This window comes from Hibiscus syriacus, unplaced genomic scaffold, assembly GCF_006381635.1.
Source record: "Hibiscus syriacus cultivar Baekdansim isolate YM2019G1 unplaced genomic scaffold, ASM638163v2 tig00109996_pilon, whole genome shotgun sequence".
Classification (NCBI taxonomy): Eukaryota; Viridiplantae; Streptophyta; class Magnoliopsida; order Malvales; family Malvaceae; genus Hibiscus; species Hibiscus syriacus.
In genome coordinates this window covers 20,417-41,084 of record NW_024062554.1, presented here as the reverse complement: position 1 = coordinate 41,084, position 20,668 = coordinate 20,417, and the positions used below count along the sequence as shown (strand labels likewise).

At 32.5% G+C, this 20,668-nt stretch overlaps 4 protein-coding genes across 4 annotated transcripts; all 4 read right to left on the bottom strand.

Moving 5' to 3' along the window:
• Positions 1 to 8,806: 8,806 nt before the first annotated feature.
• On the bottom strand, positions 8,807 to 11,650 carry LOC120212116 (chromo domain-containing protein LHP1-like; the record flags this gene model as incomplete). The annotated part of the gene is made up of 6 exons (XM_039210534.1): positions 8,807 to 8,985; positions 9,087 to 9,147; positions 9,701 to 10,462; positions 10,823 to 10,909; positions 11,012 to 11,037; positions 11,198 to 11,650. Coding segments are annotated over 6 exons (1,437 nt in total), but the record flags the coding sequence as incomplete, so codon positions are not given.
• A 2,265-nt stretch (positions 11,651 to 13,915) lies between these two features.
• On the bottom strand, positions 13,916 to 14,494 carry LOC120212115 (norbelladine synthase-like). The gene is made up of 2 exons (XM_039210532.1): positions 14,320 to 14,494; positions 13,916 to 14,214 (listed from the first exon to the last, which is right to left on the bottom strand). Exons 1-2 carry the CDS (start codon positions 14,483 to 14,485, stop codon positions 13,916 to 13,918), a joined length of 465 nt encoding a protein of 154 aa, XP_039066463.1. The 5' UTR covers positions 14,486 to 14,494.
• A 1,791-nt stretch (positions 14,495 to 16,285) lies between these two features.
• On the bottom strand, positions 16,286 to 16,864 carry LOC120212114 (norbelladine synthase-like). Its single transcript, XM_039210531.1, has 2 exons — positions 16,690 to 16,864; positions 16,286 to 16,584 (listed from the first exon to the last, which is right to left on the bottom strand). The coding sequence occupies exons 1-2, from the start codon at positions 16,853 to 16,855 to the stop codon at positions 16,286 to 16,288; spliced, it is 465 nt and encodes a 154-aa protein (XP_039066462.1). The 5' UTR covers positions 16,856 to 16,864.
• A 2,833-nt stretch (positions 16,865 to 19,697) lies between these two features.
• On the bottom strand, positions 19,698 to 20,304 carry LOC120212113 (norbelladine synthase-like). The gene is made up of 2 exons (XM_039210530.1): positions 20,112 to 20,304; positions 19,698 to 19,996 (listed from the first exon to the last, which is right to left on the bottom strand). Exons 1-2 carry the CDS (start codon positions 20,293 to 20,295, stop codon positions 19,698 to 19,700), a joined length of 483 nt encoding a protein of 160 aa, XP_039066461.1. The 5' UTR covers positions 20,296 to 20,304.
• Between the last annotated feature and the right edge of the window lie 364 nt (positions 20,305 to 20,668).

Here is a 20,668-nt window from a genome sequence, read left to right as displayed (position 1 = left end):
AAGCAGTCCCGGCGACCAAGCTGGGGACCAAACTTAACCCTGCTCGTTGGCGACCAAACTTAACCCTGCTCCCTCGTGCATGCGTTGCATCCATAGCTGGGAGATTCCTGCATCCATAGCTGGGAGATTGCAGCCAAGCTTTAACCCTATGTTCCCTCATGCATGCGTTGCATCCATAGCTGGGAGATTCCTGCATCCATAAACGTTAATTTAGCTGCTAAATGCAGCAAATATTGTTGTTGAATTGCAGCCTTTCAACGCTAAATAGTTACACGATTCAATGCTCAATATTATTTGCTTCAATAGTCAAATTTAATGACGCTCTCCAACGCTCATTTTCTTTATATAGAGGATATAGGGGTTTAGGGTAAAAGCAGAAGCAGCACACATAGAAACTTTACCAAGAGAAAGAAAAGGCACGAGATAGACTATGATGCGATGAGAGCACCTGAATTCCCAGACTTGCCACATTAACCTCCGTACGAAATGACTGAATCATTCGATAATTCTGGTGAATTTTCAGTTGGGGTGCAATTCAGAGGAAAAAATGAAGCTACCCTGGCGATTAAAGAGTATTGCATCAAATGCCATGTTGATGTCCATGTTGCAGAGTCCAACCAGAAAACCCTATACACGAAGTGTATAAAATATGGCCCATAGTGCAAGTGGAAGATTAGAGTGTCGAAAAATCAAAGGCACGATGTTTGGGTCATCACGAGGTACAATGGCCAGCACACATGTTTGTGAAACTCCATCGAACAAGACCACCGACTAATGGACTCCGATGTAATATGCGAATACGTGAAGGCGATGGTTGAAAATGATCCAAGGATATCTTGTTCAGTGTTAGCTGCATCTATTCGAAGCCAATTTGGATATCAAGTAAAATATGGCAAGGTGTGGAATGCGAAGATGAAGGCAATGAAGCTGACGTATAGAGATTGGGATACATCATACAATGAGCTACCACATTTACTACAAGCAATGAAGCGATTTATCCCAGGAACCATAGTGAAGTCTCAAACCATGGCCGCATATGACGAAGAAAGTCAACTTCTGGCAGGGAAGGAAATATTTCATAGACTATTTTGGGCATTCAAGGTATGTATTGAAGGATTTCCATTTTGTAAACGTATGATCCAAGTAGATGGTACGTGGCTGTATCGTCAATATAGACATGTACTTTTAATGGCAGTTGCTCAAGATGGTAAGCGGAATATCTTCCCAATTGCATTCGTCATTGTTGAGGGAGAGACAACAGAGGCTTGGGATTTCTTTCTGACCAATCTACGTCAATATGTCGTTCGTGAAGATGGAGTTTGCTTGATATCCGATAGAGAAACGGGTATTTTGGCGGCAATTGAACGACCAGAAAGTCGTTGGATACCTCCATATGCATATCTGACATTTTGTATCCGTCATATTGGCAAGAATAGTATCGACCAATTTCATAACGCACACATTCGTAGCGAGATAGTCAGCATGGGTAAGTTTTATTTTCAATATTTGTGCATTTTTATGTGGTTTTTTTAATTGTGGTTTAACACAATATATTATGAAACAGGATACGAACTACGTCGACCAAATTTTACAAGAGATTGGAGAATTTGAAGGTATTTTACGATGATCAGCGTGTTTGGAAGTGGGCTTCAAAAATACCGCGGGAAAAATGGTCGCAAGCATACGATAAAGGTCAAAGATACGGACATATGACCACAAACCTTGCTGAGGCCATTAATTCGGTACTAAAAGGTACACGCCATCTCCCAATAGCGAGTGTGGTGAAAGAGACATACTTTAGATTGGCTAAAGTTTGGTCGGATAAAGGCAAGGAAATTGGAGTCTCATAAATAGAGGTAAAACTTGGGCTCCTACAGTGGTGGAGTCAATTGAAGCAAATGAGCGATTGGCAACATCAATGGTTGTTCATAATTTCGACCGAGTTGGTCATACTTTTGTCATGTCGTGCATACGCCGTAACGTCGGAGGAGAAGACCAAACATTTAGAGTTGATTTACGACACAAATGGTGTGATTGTGGTCGTTTTCAGGCATGAAAATATCCATGTGCTCATGCAGTCGTTGCATGTATGTATGCTGGTGTAAGCGCATACACTTATGTTGATGAATGCTTTCACCTACGTAGGATATTAAATGTCTACATCTATGCATTCAGACAGATCCCGAATGAATAATATTGGCCCAAAAAAGATCATGATGAATGGTTGTCAAATCCAATGCTTCGCAGAAGTCCAAAGGGTCGACCTGAGTCCACTCGTATTCATACCAGTATAGATTTCCATGCTAGAGAGAGGTCAAGCAAAGAGATGCGGATTATGTAGGGGTGAAGGCCATTCAAAAAACAATTGTCCTAATTTACCAAGATATAGGCCTCATCATTAGTAATCATATATGTATTTCTATGTATTTATCCGAATTTAATTTTGTAATGATTTATAATTCGAGGACTTGAACAGATTTGAATGGACATGTGGTTCAATTAACGCCATTTTCGTTACATAACTAATACTCATCCATGGAACACTTGTTTGATTTGTAATAATGATATGATTTGATTTAGTAATGATTTGCTAATCATGATTTAATAATGAATTTATATTTAAAATTATAATAATTATTTAGTAATGATTAGTAATAATGAAATTATTATTATTAATATTTAATGATTTGGTAGTAATGATTAGTAATAATGAAATTATTATTAATATTTAATGATTTGATAGTAATGATTAGATAGTAATGATTAGTAATAATTAAATTATTGTTAATATTTAATGATTTGATAGTAATGATTTAGTAATTATTAATAATAATGAAATTATAATAATGATTTTAATATTTAATGATTTGATGATTTAATAATGATTTTAATATTATGATTTAATAATGATTTAGTAATAATCATTATAATAATGACTTTAATATTTAATGATTTGATGATTTAGTAATGATTTTATAATAATTATTATAATAATGATTTAGCAATAATTATTATAATAATGATTTAATAATAATGATAATAATGATTTAATAATAATCATTATAATAATGATTTAATAGTAATGATTTTATAATAATGATTTAATAATAAAGATTTAATAATTATTACTAATAATTATGGAATAATAACAAATGAGTGTATTAGTGTGGACTACTCGAATTTAAATTTATACATAGTCGAATTTATAAATGATTTATAAATATTTAATTATTTGATACTAATGATTTACTAATTATTATTAATAATGATTTATTATTAATATTTAATTATTTATACTAATGATTACTAGTAATGAAATTATAATAATGATTTGATACTAAAAATCATTGTTAAGGTTAAAAAAAACTAGTCTAATTTCAATATATATTTTGTAACAAATAGCAAACGAGTTTACAATTGTTGTCGATGTCGGGGTGTTGTTGAATGATAATGTCGGGGCGGACGTCTGATACGTTGTGGCCATTGCGGTTGCTCAAGAGTATGGTACCCATCCTCCTCATTCATTGGGGGCATTTGAACTGCCATGTGTTCAAAGTCATACGTCGACGAAAACATGGGAGAGTAGATGGGTGCCTCAGGCTGCACAAACTCTGGTATGTAAGCCGGGATAGTAGAATCATCAACTGCGTGATGCAACGATCCCGCATCGCCGAACGGTAGTGGTGCGCTATTATCCACATCGGTCATTTCCTCTTCAGGTTGTTGAGATGAACTCTCACTCCCACTCGGTAGAGAGTATTCAGCTTTACTAAATCTTTTTTAAACCTAAAAAATTGTCGCCTCTCTACCATTGTTGTCAGGAACGACTTTCCATTATCCCAAAAATAATCAAGGTAAGCCGAAGTCTCAAAATTAAAGTCGTCGTCTTGAATGTCGTCAAGAGTTGGCATGAATAAAGCCCTATTGTTCCAAGCATTAAAATAGGTTGCATGCTTCTCAACCCAATTAACATTTTCTTTACGACGACCATCAAATCTATGCAGGTCGTCATGCGTCTCAACCCAATTCACCTGACGACGACCATCTAAGTTTTGGAGGAGGTCATGATCCCATGGACTCTGCGGAATAGATTGGTGGAAGTGGAATTGCCTCAACACTCTATCCCAAAATTGGATCTCAACAAAAGCAAAATTGATAAATGGTGTAACAGCACACCAATACTGAAACCCATCTAAAATATCGTGCAGTATCAACGCAAGTATTTCTTCATTCATGTATGGTCTCCAATTAAACTGTAAAATTACAAAACAATAAAATTTATTTAAATCAAATAATATAGTTAATTTAAATAATAATTAAAAATAACATATTATACATACCTTCTTTTTGGCCTTAATGTCGATCTTCAGCCTGAACTCTTTAATGTTGTTGTGCACCAACCCCGTGCCTTCAATTTTATGCCTCCATTTGTATATCAATCAAAACAAAAATATGACCATTTTGTTTAATAATTTTAATCAAAATAAATATTTTATAATTAATATTTTATATTAAAATAGAGGATCCATATTACCTTCTGGCAAGTGGAAAGTCAACTGCAGTCCGACTAATCAGTGTCAAAAACGGAAGTCTATGCCAAGCCCATGATTATAGCAGCAACAGACATCCACCGATTTCTGCTGTATTATTATCATTCACGACTAATGACGCCTTGCACATCTCACGGTACAAGAACGCTAAAATCACCGATCCCCAGCTATATTGCCTACTATGCTCAAAATTTCTTAAAAAAGAATATATTGAGTGTGAACATAACTATTAGATTTATCAGACATCAAATTTCCCCCAATCAAGTGTAATATATATGCTCGTGTTGCATATATAATTTTGTGCTCCGTACTATTTGGTTGAAGCTGAAAATCATTCTTCAACCATGACAATCTCACACGCCACCCTCTACACTCTGGTGGTACGGGCGCTTTCCCAAGAAACAAGCTGCAAAGTTGTGCCACATTTTTAAACTCATGTGACATTACCACCGGCATCCCATTTGTTTGGACCCCGAGTTGTATTGCCACATCCTCCAAAGTTATCGTATATTCACCACACGGCAAATGAAACGTGTGCGTTTCTGGTCTCTAACGTTCAATTAACGCACTGATCAAACCTGGGACCAACTTGTAATCTCGCACAAATGTTACATACCAAAATCAAGCCTCTTGCAAGTTTTCTTCGATCAATGGGTGTGGCTTGGGCACTTTATATAGCCGAAGACGAATGACTCGCTGCTCGTCCTCCTGCAATTAAATATTTCAAAAAATTTATCACAATCATAAAATAATATTCAAATATTTATTAATTATAATTCATTAAACAAATATTTTATTCACTATTATTCCCAAATGACTTGAAAATATGTTCATTGTCAAGTCTCAACAGTGGAATTTGGTCAGCTATTGGAATGAATCTGTAAAAAAAATTAAACAACAATATTTAAAAAATCATTTAATATAATCTAATATAAATTAACTAACTAACTAATTTATAACACAAAAAAAAAATTTAATATAATAACTTATAATATATTAAACTAATAAACTAACAAACTAAATTTTTTAAAAATATAAGTTAAACGTAAAATTTCCCTTAAACAACTAATAAATTATTCTTTAATATAACTTTAACTATTCTTTAATATAACTTTAACTAATAAACTATTCTTTAATATAACTTAAACTAATAAATGATTTTTAATTATAATTTACTACTAAAAAACTAATTAACTAAATTTTTTATATAATATAAATTCAACAAACAAATATAACTTAACTATTTAACTAACACAAACTAATTACATATTTTTTATATATAACTAACGACTAACAAACTAACTAATTATTTTTATTAATATGTAACTTTCAAACATACTGATTAAATAATTTTTTATTTCTATATGATATAACTTAAACTAACAATAATATAATTTAAACTAACAAACTCATTATCTAATTTTTTGTTTTACCCTAATTTATAATAATAAACTAATTAAGTAATAATTTATAACAATAAACTAATTTAAATAATTATTCTTTTATATAACTTAAACTAATAAACTGTTTTTTTATTATAATTAAACTTAAACTACTAATAAACTAATTAACTAATTTTTTTATATAATATAAATTCAACAACCAAAATATATATAACTTAACTATTTAACTAACTACAAATAATTAAATATTAGACTAACTAACACACTAATTAATTATTTTTTTAATATATAACCATCAAACAAACTAATTAAATAATTTTATATTTATGTATGATATAACTTAAACTAACAATAATAAAACTTAAGCTGACAAACTAATTAACTAAAATTTTGTTTTACCTTAAACTAACTAACTAATTAACTAAAATTTTGTTTTACCTTAAACCATAAACTAACAAACTAATAATTTAAAATAATAAACTAATTTAAATAATTAAAAAACTTACCTCGATGTTGTGCTATCCCTTTCTTTTTCTTCCTCTTTTCCCTTTCTTCTTCTTCCTCTTTTCCCTTGCTCTCTTATCCCTTTCTTTCTTTTATGTTTCACTCATTAACCCCCCATCCAATATATAATACAACCACCCACCTCGTCTGCTTCAATTATTCACCCTCAAATTCTCATTCACGTGAGCTGAAGGACTGCAATAAGGGCTGCAATAATGCAGCTGAATTCACGCTGATAGGAGCAGAGGCGCAGCGAGAGCAGAACATAGGCATGCATGGCGACCTATCCCATGCCACGCATGGCCCATGCAAAGCACCAAAGCAGAGCAGCTGGAATCACAACGTCGGTCGCCGGGCGTGCATGGCGACCTTGTAGGTCGCTGGGAGTGCATGGCGACCTGTGTTGGGGGGTGTTGGGGAATTGGGGACGTTCATGGCACATGCAGAAGTCCATTATCTCTGTGCAGCTCGCCGGGAAGCCATGGCGGCGTAGTAGGTCGCCAGGAAGGCATGGCGACCTACGACCAACTATAGATTTCACCCTATTTCAACAAATAATATGGGGAATGCATTATCTCGTGAATTATTTATTTTGAAAGCTTTATATCGTGAGTTTTTCCGCATGCACCATGCATGCATAGGTAGCAACTGACAATAAAACCATGCAAGTGTAAAGGACTCAAAAAGAAACTAATTCTCACTAATTAGATGCAAGTGTGAGATATGACCTGCGGCGATGGAACCCCTCCAGCATCTTTTTGGGAACATCTCTTTGATAAACGACTAATCGTTTATTTATAGGTCCAGAGACGCATTAATCGTTTGCTGATGTGTATCTTCACTTGAAACATCTCTTTGAGATGGAAAAGTTGGGCTTGCAAATCCAACATCCTCCCGGAATATTGGTGACCCTGTACCCGATGCGAAGGGATCACCTCCACTAGACACAGAGAAGTCTGAAACCCTAGGAGCAGATCCCTTGTTTGCAAACCTATCGTCAAACATTTGATCACTTAACCGACCGGGACTGTAGACAAAACTAGAAGCTTTCCTCATATAATGCCCTCGATCTGAACCAGGCTTCCTAGAAAGTGCAGCACCCACTTGTTTCCCGTAACGCCGATCTTCATATTGATAGTCATATGGTGGGAAATCTTCGAAAAAAGTGACCATACCAGTATCGGATACATAGTCGAATCCAATGATCACACCCAAGTTCGAGTAACATACATCCCGAAACCAGCTGATTTACCATCTTCAAAAACACCATTAATGGATGCAATGCATTCAAGAATCAAGAAAACCCAATTTGGGTTTTCAAACCAGCTGATTTACCATCTAATTAAATTAAATTAAATAAATATTTATTTTTTATTAATATAGATTAATTGAATTTTATTTGAAAAATATCAACTAATCAAGTTCTTTTAATTTATGGTTAAATATTTGTTGCTGTGATAACATCTAATTAGTTAACAAAATAAGATGAAAATTTTAAAAAATTAAAAATCATAAAATAAATTAATAAGAATCTCAGTGATTATAAAAATATTAAAAAAAATAAAATAGGAAAATTTAATAGCCAAATGTAGGAGAGTCAAGCTTTTAATTTTTTTAAACTCATTCAAATTGATCTTGAAAATATTTTTGTCTATCAAAACTTAACCCAAAAATTTAAATTCAACTATGACCTAACTTAATTTATATAATTTTTATTTTTTACATAATTTTTTATTAAACGATTAAATTAAGAAAGTAAATGAACTAAAAATAAAAGGGTAAAAATTAAAAGAACAATGAAAATAAATTGGACATAAAGATATTTTTTGTCAAAAAAGGTATGTGTGAATGGATGAGACGTTGCACGAACTAAGCCGTTAAAGGATAGTTGTTATCCTTGGAAGTTTCAAGTTCGAGCATGATGCTTATACAGTTATTTGAGCGATCATTGCTAATTGTTTGACAGTATTTCTATCATATAAATATATTCTTCGCAATATCCGACACTAAATCGGATCGACATTCAACGATTTTCATCAAACAAAGATGTTCATTAAAGAGAATGTCAAAAACTATTGTACTATTTTAGTTTAGACTAGTAGGATTCCATACAAGGTACAAGATACTTGGGGTGGAAAAACCCTACCATTGCAAGCAAATATGCTAAGCAATTTGAGCAGAGACGATAGTTTTCTCCACCACGGTACCACGCCAAGCTCCGTGTGTTGTCTACATCGACAAAAGACACGAAAAGAGATAAGCGAGCTTCATCACACTTTATAAGAAGGGTTCGATGGTAGTTGTAACGACGTTAATGCTATACATAGAAAGAGAGAGCTACCATTATATCAGTCGGCTTGGCGCTTGAAAATGAGAGACCACTTGCTATCCAGTTCTATATTCTGCAACTAATGTAATAAACTTACAACAATGCATACAAACAAAAAGAATATGGCGGCCTTCAGCTTTGTCGGGGGTGATCAAGATGGAGGGATATACTTGAGATGTTGCTCGTAGAAGTTGATTAACTGAAATGGCACGAAAAGAGAGAAAAAAAGGAGCTTGAATTGTCAGCTCTTGGAGCCAGTTCTGATTGAGGAAAAGATTGGGGAAGAAGATGATCCATTACCATCAGTGGGTTGTTAGCTTTAAGATATTGGTTGTCCACCATGACCTCTTTTCTATCAGACCTGCCAAAAACGAGCCAAAAACAAAATTCGAGTACTGTCAGACAATACGATCATATATAAGATCAGCCACGCGTCTCTTCCGATTAACATCAAAATGCGAAACCTAGAAATTTGAGTATTCTAACGGTTCATGTCACAAGATTAGTTACTTTGTCAGGGGGCACTAGTGATAACAACATCGACATCTCATAATATAAAATTATCGGTAGTGAGAAAAGCTTCTTAAATTTACTAACGTAGAAAATTCCCCCTAGCCAAAAAGATCAGCCGCAATCAGGTCATACATACTCGACGTCTCCTATTTGAAGTTAAGACTTAAAGTAAGCATCACCCTCGGATCAAGATAATATCTCGATCAATCTGCAATTTGATTCCTGTAAGACAAGTCCACAACATGCTGTATAAATTATATTCAAACATAGCAATGTTCCAAGCAAAAGTTTTATTTAGTTTATCTGGTAAAAGGTCGCCCTGCTTTCCACTGCAATAGGTTTCGAGGTTTAGAAGACAAAAGCACAGATAATACTTTCCATATAAAAAGGTAGCAACGAACCTGAGTGCCAAGAACGTTACAGAGACATCTTGATTGTTGTCTGATATGGAAGCTGAAAATTCTACAGGCTTGATGATCTTGATTACAACGGGTACATTTACAGAACTATCAATCGGGGGCCTATGACTCAAACTGTCTGCTGTTAAACCAAGATTAACCATTTCCATATCTGCATCTGTAATTGCATAGCCAATGTGGATGGCATTTTGAGTCAAATTAGGTCCGGAAGAAGCTGAATCCTGTTTAAACCTCTTAACAGAACTAGGCTTCCTCCTTTTAGCTCCTGTACGACGATCACTTGGAACTGATTCCCCAACCCTTGGTAGCCCGTTGACAGGACCATCACCTTCAGAAGCCTTGACTTCTTGGAACCGTACCGCAAGCTTATCCGCATTGGCCCCTTTGGAAGATGCTGCGCCTTTTAGGTCGCTAAGCTTGGTATCATAATCATCTTTCTTCCCGTCAACTTTCTTTGAACCCATTGCGGAACTGTTTTCCTTAACTCTCTTAGATCTTTTGACATTGTTGCCGTTTCCATTACGCTCTCCCTCACGTACCGACACTGTAACTGTACTTGAAGCAGAAAGATCGGCAATACCAGAATCGTCAATGGGAACCAAGGGAGGCTTATCAATAACACTAACTTCGAGACCAGTTGCATTATATGTAGCGATAGAGGAACTCGTCTGCTTCTTCTTGGACTGTGTCTGAAGACCACCATGCTTGCGTTTGCGCTTTCGACCCTGCTTCCCTGAATGCAAGCTTCAAACCAGAAAGGAAACTAAGCAAATACATACAGAAAAGACGAAACGATTTCGCACACCTTATTCACTTAACAGTTTAAGAGACACAAAAGGAAATGAAGATCAGAATGTTACATCCCCAATTTATACACTTTTCCTTGCCCTAAAAATAGAAGACACAACTAAACTTGACCAAATAGTTATCACAAACTAAACAAATTCAACCATTTGCCACATATCAAAGGGTTCAATAACACTAATTAATAACTTAACGATAAAGCCAAATTCAGCTACTAAATCGAAGACTCTCGGTCTAATTAATACAAAACAACGATAACGAATAAATGCATTCGAATATAGGAAGCAAATGAAAGCTTACCTTGCCTCAAATGCATCTATAACATCAGAACATGACTGTAGATTCTCCAATGGCTCCCATGTATTCGCAGTTTCCGGCCATCCGCGCCTTAAAAACACGATAACAATCACCCGAAATCGATTACTTGGTTTACCATTTTATTAAGGGAACATCTCATACAGTCAAGTGAGATGGAATAAGGGTACTCACCATTTGATTAGATACTGAAGCTGGCCCTATCATACACTAACAAACTCATAATTAGATAAAAGCAAACAAGTGAAACTAAAAAACAAGTCTAAATTTTGAATAAAAAAAAACCCTTTCAGCTGTCTGTTTGGCTCAAAAGAAAATTCAACCGAGAAAAAAAAAAGGTATTGAAGAAGAAAAAATAACCTTTCGAACCCTTTTGCGGCGAATTGCTTCAATCTCAAAGAACCCATCATCAAGCTTAGTCCTCTCTTCATCTTTCCTCTCACCATCTTCTTCTTCCTCTTCTTCGTCTTCTTCTTCTTCGTTATCATCTTCCTCCCCGTGATCCTCTTCTTCTCCATCTCCCTCCACCCTTTTCTCCCCAAGTCGTTCATTTTCAACCATTTCATCTCCAGTCCCTTCACTTTTCTTCTCTTTCTCATCACCCCCGCTTCCTCCTTCCTCACTCTGAGATACCCTTTTCCTTCCTTTCATTTCTAAAACCAAAACCCAAAATCCCAAATGAAAAAAATTTGAAACAATCCCCAAGGTTTTTCTTTTTGTTTTCCCTCTCTCTCTTGCAATGAATTTTGAGCTGGAAGCAAAAAAATATTTAGAATTAAAAAGGATTTTCTTTTTGGGCGAATATGGACCCGAATTGAATTATTGGATAAATTACATATTTAGTATCTAAATTATCAGTTGTAATCTTTTTAGTACTTAAACTTTTAATTATTTTTAAAATCATACTTAAAGTTTAGTTTTTATTTCATTTTAGTATCTGCAGAGAAAAATTTTAGGGTCCATTTAATTTTAGAAAATATTTTCTATTTTTATTTTCAGAAAATAGTTTTCATTTTTAATTTTTTGAAAATTAGAAAACATGTTTAGATAATATAAATGAAAACTTGAATTCAAAAATAAAAATAATAAAAATATATTTGATATGTAATTTCTTAAAATAGAGATGAACAAATAATTAAATTAAATTAAAATTATTAAAAAAAAATTACATTACATAAAATTAACATGCGAGTTATGCAATATAAAACAATAAAATTGATAAAAAAAATTCATAACACAAAATTTATTTTAGTTCATAGTAAGAATATAATGTTAATGCATATTCAGTATCAATTAAATTAAAAATATAAACAAAAGTATATTGTTGTAAGCAAGAGAACACAAAAATGTCATTAAAATTAAAAATATATTTAGTGATATTTAAGGCCCTCAAATTTTTTGGTGAAAAAAACTAGTGGAACCCCATAACTTTTTTACACTAAATGTGACCCCTAAACTGAAAAAAATATAACATTCTGACCAATTGAATGAAACGTTGATCGTAACAATGCTTACATGACAATTCACAAAGCTTGCATGACAATCTAGAATGTTGATGTAATAGTTCATGATACTATCGTGACAGTACACGATGGACGATAATATAATAGATGAACTTAATTGATTTTTTAATAAGTTTGAGGACCTAATTAATTTTTTAGAAAGTTTGAGGAATTGTTTAATTTTTAGCAAATTTAAGAAATTGTTTAAATCTATAATCTAAAATATAAAAAAATTTAATATATTAAATATAAAAATACTATAAAAATATTAAAAAAATAATTTAAGGACAACATTGTACGTAAAAAATTTAGGGATCATATTATTTTGTTGCAAAAATTTGAGGGTTTCAGATACCATTAAGTCAAAATATTGTCGTTAGAAGAATTTAATTTGTGTAAGTTAAGTTAAAAGTTTATATCTCATTTTTCATGTTTTTTAAAATTTTTAAAATGATTTTAAGTAAAATACTGAAAATATATTTTTTATGTTTTCATATTTTTCACTTATTTTTATTTTCATTTTCATTTTTCATAAATTATTTTTTAATTTTACAGCCAAATACGTTTTCTTTAACATTTTCTATATTTTGAGAAATTAAAATAGCTTATATTTTCTAAAACCAAACAGACCCTTAGTTTTTGTTTCATTTTAATACTCTATTCAAATTTTAACCTGAATTTTAAAAAAATAAAAGTTTAAGTACTAAAACAGACCAAAACATATAATTTAAGTAATAAATGCGTTAAGTTTTTAATGGTGAAATACTAAAATAAAATGAAAATTAAATATTATGTATGATTTTGAAAATATTGAAAGTTTAAATATAAAATGAATCAAAATTAATAGTTTATGTATTAAATGCGTAATTTATCCTTCTTATTTGAATATATTGCCTTTGCCGCCTTGTTGTTTCCGCCAAAACTTCACTCTTCCTTAAAACTTATCATAGTAAGAAAAAATTGTTTTTATTTAAATAATATCTTTTAAGGATTATTTAATCCATTTTTTAAAGGATTATTACATTATAATAATATTTTTATTACATTTCAATTATGACATTTAGGGATAGATTCGGAGAATGTTAGAGTAAAATTTTAGGGTAAATTACGCATTTAGTATATAAATTATTATTTTTATTCTTTTTTTATAGTAAAGTCATGCCTAATGTTTATTTTTTGTTTAATTTTAGTACCCGCCAATAAAAACTTAATAGACAAGTTCATCGGTCGTCGCGTTTACAGTCGCCGATCGTCGCATCGGTCGATCGATGAAATTCAAACTTTCTAGCCTGTACCTTTTCAACCCCAAATGCGATTTCAACATCTGTTTCACTAGAAAATATCTCAATTTCACTAAATCGACGATGATCTCTTCGATTCCTTCATCCTCCGATCTTTATGGTCCACCATCCGACGATTGACTCGTCATTTTCTCGTGGTCCATCTTTTGGATTAGTCGTCTGTCCACCGAAAATATACCACGTGATCTCGCCCGTTAAGTTTAGTGCTAAAAACGGGTTTCAGCGGAACAAACCAATATCAAACGACGCACCAGCGAAAAACAACGAAATCACAACTAATAAGCAGAGGAATCCCGTTTTTGTTTGAGATATTTGCAAACACTTTCATTCAATATTTCCAGTGGCTTGGTAGTGACCAGAGAAGCCAGTTCTTGAAGCATGTCATCTATCTCACAGTCTACCGACGACTTGACGATGGACGACTGAGCATCTTTCTCGACGATCTGCAACCGGTTACGGTAAAGCTCGAATCCATCGTCTTTGAATCCTCCTTCAATGATTTCGGCTTCCTTCAGCCATTGTTCGTCGTCGATTTTCGTAAACATTTCCTTCATATATTTAGGTCCCGGAGTTCCTATCATTAGTTTTGGATATTTTCCACTTTAATGTGTATGAACGTAACTGAGATTTGAGCGTATATATATGTATACACAGACACAACATTTACATGTTTACTTACCAGGAGGGAATGTGACCTTTATAATAGTCCCGACGCCTTCGATTGTGCCGATAACATCTCGAAGTGGTTCGTTGACAAGTTTTCCGAGCTCAAGGCCACGGTAGACTTCCCATATGACCACTGCCGGAACCTCGACCAGAGAATCTTGTGAGAGATGGCCCTTCATTTCTTAATGTCTCCTACGTACAGTTGAGCTGGCCTATAGAGATGTTCATTTCTTAATGAACATTCTAGGGTAAACTACGCATTTATTACCCTAACTATCAGTCTCGATTCGTTTTAATACTTAAGCTTTCATTCTTTTTAAAATCGCATTTAACGTTTAGTTTTCATTTCATTTTATTACCCGTCTTTGAAAACCTAACGCGTATTGTACCTAAACTATCAGTTTCGGCACCTAAACTTTAATTTTTTTCTCAAAATTTAATGTTAAATTTTGAATGGGATACTAAAATGAAACAAAAACTAAAGTTTTTAAAGGTAGGGTACTAAAATGAAACAAAAACTGAACTTTAGGTATGGTTTTAATTTTTTTTGAATATTTAGATACTAAAACAGACTAAAACTGATAATATAGATACTAAATACATAATTAATCCAACATTCTACGATGTTAATTACAATATTATTTCCACATGTCAATTTTCCTATCAAAGACGTTTTTACCTTATCCTTTTCTAAAAAGTTACTTTTACTTTTACATGAAGGAAAAAATTATCAGGAATGATTATACGATAATATTTCTCAATTTATACCATTAAGTTAAAAAATTATTGTTAGAAGAATTTAATTTGTGTAAGTTAAGTTAAAAGTCTATATCTCATGTTTCATATTTTTTAAAAATTTTAAAATGATTTTAAGTAAAATATTGAAAATATATTTTTTATGTTTTCATACTTTTCATTTATTTTTATTTTTCAGAAATTATTTTTAAATTTTACAGCCAAATATTTTTCTTTAACAATTTCTATATTTTGAGAAATTAAAATAGCTTATACTTTATAATATCAAATGGACTCTTAGTTTTTGTTTCATTTTAATACTCTATTCAAAATTTAACGTGAATTTTTTAAAAAAAATAATAGTTTAAGTACTAAAATGGACCAAAACAGATAATTTAAGTAATAAATGCGTTATGTTTTTAATGGTGAAATACTAAAATAAAATGAAAATTAAATATTATGTATGATTTTGAAAATATTGAAAGTTTAAATATAAAATGAATCAAAATTAATAGTTTATGTATTAAATGCGTAATTTATCCTTCTTATTTGAATATATTGCCTTTGCCGCCTTGTTGTTTCCGCCAAAACTTCACTCTTCCTTAAAACTTATCATAGTAAGAAAAAATTGTTTTTATTTAAATAATATCTTTTAAGGATTATTTAATCCATTTTTTTAAGGATTATTACATTATAATAATATTTTTATTACATTTCAATTATGACATTTAGGGATAGATTCGGAGAATGTTAGAGTAAAATTTTAGGGTAAATTACGCATTTAGTATATAAATTATTATTTTTATTCTTTTTTTATAGTAAAGTCATGCCTAATGTTTATTTTTTGTTTAATTTTAGTACCCGCCAATAAAAACTTAATAGACAAGTTCATCGGTCGTCGCGTTTACAGTCGCCGATCGTCGCATCGGTCGATCGATGAAATTCAAACTTTTTAGCATGTATCTTTTTAACCCCAAACGCGATTTCAACATCTGTTTCACTAGAAAATACCTCAATTTCACTAAATCGACGATGATCTCTTCGATTCCTTCATCCTCCGATCTTTATGGTCCACCATCCGACGATTGACTCGTCATTTTCTCGTGGTCCATCTTTTGGATTAGTCGTCTGTCCACCGAAAATATACCACGTGATCTCGCCCGTTAAGTTTAGTGCTAAAAACGGGTTTCAGCGGAACAAACCAATATCAAACGACGCACCAGCGAAAAACAACGAAATCACAACTAATAAGCAGAGGAATCCCGTTTTTGTTTGAGATATTTGCAAACACTTTCATTCAATATTTCCAGTGGCTTGGTAGTGACCAGAGAAGCCAGTTCTTGAAGCATGTCATCTATCTCACAGTCTACCGACGACTTGACGATGGACGACTGAGCATCTTTCTCGACGATCTGCAACCGGTTACGGTAAAGCTCGAATCCATCGTCTTTGAATCCTCCTTCAATGATTTCGGCTTCCTTCAGCCATTGTTCGTCGTCGATTTTCGTAAACATTTCCTTCATATATTTAGGTCCCGGAGTTCCTATCATTAGTTTTGGATATTTTCCACTTTAATGTGTATGAACGTAACTGAGATTTGAGCGTATATATATGTATACACAGACACAACATTTACATGTTTACTTACCAGGAGGGAATGTGACCTTTATAATAGTCCCGACGCCTTCGATTGTGCCGATAACATCTCGAAGTGGTTCGTTGACAAGTTTTCCGAGCTCAAGGCCACGGTAGACTTCCCATATGACCACTGCCGGAACCTCGACCAGAGAATCTTGTGAGAGATGGCCCTTCATTTCTTAATGTCTCCTACGTACAGTTGAGCTGGCCTATAGAGATGTTCATTTCTTAATGAACATTCTAGGGTAAACTACGCATTTATTACCCTAACTATCAGTCTCGATTCGTTTTAATACTTAAGCTTTCATTCTTTTTAAAATCGCATTTAACGTTTAGTTTTCATTTCATTTTATTACCCGTCTTTGAAAACCTAACGCGTATTGTACCTAAACTATCAGTTTCGGCACCTAAACTTTAATTTTTTTCTCAAAATTTAATGTTAAATTTTGAATGGGATACTAAAATGAAACAAAAACTAAAGTTTTTAAAGGTAGGGTACTAAAATGAAACAAAAACTGAACTTTAGGTATGGTTTTAATTTTTTTTGAATATTTAGATACTAAAACAGACTAAAACTGATAATATAGATACTAAATACATAATTAATCCAACATTCTACGATGTTAATTACAATATTATTTCCACATGTCAATTTTCCTATCAAAGACGTTTTTACCTTATCCTTTTCTAAAAAGTTACTTTTACTTTTACATGAAGGAAAAAATTATCAGGAATGATTATACGATAATATTTCTCAATTTATACCATTAAGTTAAAAAATTATTGTTAGAAGAATTTAATTTGTGTAAGTTAAGTTAAAAGTCTATATCTCATGTTTCATATTTTTTAAAAATTTTAAAATGATTTTAAGTAAAATATTGAAAATATATTTTTTTATGTTTTCATACTTTTCATTTATTTTTATTTTTCAGAAATTATTTTTAAATTTTACAGCCAAATATTTTTCTTTAACAATTTCTATATTTTGAGAAATTAAAATAGCTTATACTTTATAATATCAAATGGACTCTTAGTTTTTGTTTCATTTTAATACTCTATTCAAAATTTAACGTGAATTTTTTAAAAAAAATAATAGTTTAAGTACTAAAATGGACCAAAACAGATAATTTAAGTAATAAATGCGTTATGTTTTTAATGGTGAAATACTAAAATAAAATGAAAATTAAATATTATGTATGATTTTGAAAAAATTGAATGTTTAAATATAAAATGAATCAAAATTAATAGTTTATGTATTAAATGAGTAATTTATCCTTTTTATTTGAATATCTTGCCTTCGCCGCCTTGTTGTTTCCGCCAAAACTTCACTCTTAAAATTTATCATAGTAAGAAAAATTTGTTTTTTATTTAAATAATATCTTTCAAGGATTATTTAATCAATTTTTTTAAGGATTATTACATTATAATTATATTTTTATTACATTTCAATTATGACATTTATGGGCTGTTTGGATAAATGAATGTGGGATTCTCATGGCAATAAAATTAACATTATTATGTTTGGTTGGCTGAGAATTTTATTTCCGGTAATGTTTTATTACTAATAGTAGATTTTTTTGGGGTATATTACGGGGAATGTCATTACATATATTTTCTTAGATATTGTTAGATTACCGGCGTTTTGAACTAAAATGCCTTTAAATTTTCTTTTCCAAAAATATATTTATTCTGTCATTGAATAATAAAAATTCTACGAAGCTTAAATTACAAATTTATCCTTAAACTATTTTAGATTTACAAAAAAATCTATAATTAAAATTTTATATGAAGTTCAGGGGTTAAAATAAAATTTTACCCTTTCATTGAACCTTTTTATATTTTTAATTTTGTAAATATATATATATATAAATTTTATGAATTTAAATTTTTAAAAAATATATATATAAATATTTTCCAAATTGTTATAAAAACAAATATATAAAAAATATAATTTGGTAAAATATACATGTTAATAATCTTTTATTCATTTAACCAAAAACGGTAATCTTACATTCCTGCTAAACCAGCCAAACACAAAATACAACATTCCCTGTAATCCTATTCCCTGGTAATCTTATATTTCACTGCTAATCGTACATTCCGTGAACCGAACGTGCCTTTAGGGAGATTCAGGAGAATGTTAGAGTAAAATTTTAGGATAAATTACGCGTTTAGTATATAAACTATCAATTTTATTCTTTTTTATAGTAAAGTCGTTCCTAAATTTATTTTTTGTTTAATTTTAGTATCCGCCAATAAAAACTTAATAAACAAGTTCATCGGTCGTTGTGTTTACAATCGCCGATCGTCGCATCAGTCGATCGATGAAGTTCAAATTTTCTAGCCCGTACCTTTTCAACCCTAAACGTGATTCCAACCTCTATTTCACCAGAAAACATCTCAATCTCACTAAATCGACGATGAACTCTTCGATTCCTTCATCTTTCGATCTCTATGATCCACCGTCAATGAGTCTGAAATTGTACTATGTTGGTCTACTCATCATCCTCTCGTGGTCCACTGTTCGGATTGATCGTCCGTCCACCGGAGATATGCCACATCATCTCGTCCGTGAAGTTTTAGTGCTGAAAACGGGTTTAAGCGGAACATACCAATATTGTAGTGCCAGAGATCAAGTTCCTTTTAGTGATAATTTAGCATCAAATAGACACAATCAAGGTTCCGGCTCTTCAGTCGAAGAAAATAAATGCGACATTGCCTGTGAAGAAAAGATTTTCCCCGATGATCTGGGCAGCAGCGAAAGGTTCTTTCCAGTGGATTCACATCGTGCAGAAGTACTTCAGTTAGGGGGCAACTCCAAACCATGGCAGGAGCCGTCCGTAAAAGAGGTAGTTCGAGTGCTTAGACATAGTCATGGCTACCGGTATACAAAGAGAACGAAAGCCGACTTCGGATTAGTCCGACATTACATTTTGTTCAAGAATACGATCGACTTATTTGCATGATCTACACGAATAAAACATAACGACGCACCAGCGAAAAACAACGAAATCACAACTAGTAAGCAGAGGAATCCCGTTTTTGTTTGAGATGTTTGCAAACACTTTCATTCAATATTTCCAGTGGCTTGGTAGTGACCAGAGAAGCCAGTTCTTGAAGCATGTCATCTATCTCACAGTCTACCGACGACTTGACGATGGACGACTGAGCATCTTTCTCGACGATCTGCAACCGGTTACGGTAAAGCTCGAATCCAACGTCTTTGAATCCTCCTTCAATGATTTCGGCTTCCTTCAGCCGTTGTTCGTCGTCGATTTTCGTAAACATTTCCTTCATATATTTAGGTCCCGGAGTTCCTATCATTAGTTTTGGATATTTTCCACTTTAATGTGTATGAACGTAACTGAGATTTGAGCGTATATATATATATATATATGTATACACAGACACAACATTTACATGTTTACCTACCAGGATGGAATGTGACCTTTATAATAGTCTCGACGCCTCCGTCACCATGGACAACTTCGACAGTGCCGATAACATCTCGAAGTGGTTCGTTGACAAGTTTTCCGAGCTCAAGGCCACGGTAGACTTCCCATATGACCACTGCCGGAACCTCGACCAGAGAATCTTGTGAGAGATGGCCCTTCATTTCTTAATGTCTCCTACGTACAGTTGAGCTGGCCTATAGAGATGTTCATTTCTTAATGAACATCCTAGGGTAAACTACGCATTTATTACCCAAACTATCAGTCTCGGTTCGTTTTAATACTTAAACTTTCATTCTTTTTAAAATCGTATCTAACGTTTAGTTTTCATTTCATTTTAGTACTCGTCTTTGAAAACCTAACGCGTATTGTACCTAAACTATCAGTTTCGGCACGTAAACTTTAATTTTTTTTCCTCAAAATTTAACATTAAATTTTGAACGGAGTACTAAAATAAAACAAAAATTAAATTTTTTAAAGGTAGGGTACTAAAATGAAACAAAAACTGAACTTTAGGTATGGTTTTATTTTTTTTCT

Coding starts and splice junctions, on each gene's coding strand:
- LOC120212115 (XM_039210532.1), bottom strand. CDS start 14,485: ATGAAGGGCCATCTCTCACAAGATTCTCTGGTCGAGGTTCCGGCAGTG. Junction 14,215..14,319: donor AAAGGTCACATTCCCTCCTG/GTAAGTAAACAT, acceptor AACTAATGATAG/GAACTCCGGGACCTAAATAT.
- LOC120212113 (XM_039210530.1), bottom strand. CDS start 20,295: ATGAAGGGCCATCTCTCACAAGATTCTCTGGTCGAGGTTCCGGCAGTG. Junction 19,997..20,111: donor AAAGGTCACATTCCATCCTG/GTAGGTAAACAT, acceptor AACTAATGATAG/GAACTCCGGGACCTAAATAT.
- LOC120212114 (XM_039210531.1), bottom strand. CDS start 16,855: ATGAAGGGCCATCTCTCACAAGATTCTCTGGTCGAGGTTCCGGCAGTG. Junction 16,585..16,689: donor AAAGGTCACATTCCCTCCTG/GTAAGTAAACAT, acceptor AACTAATGATAG/GAACTCCGGGACCTAAATAT.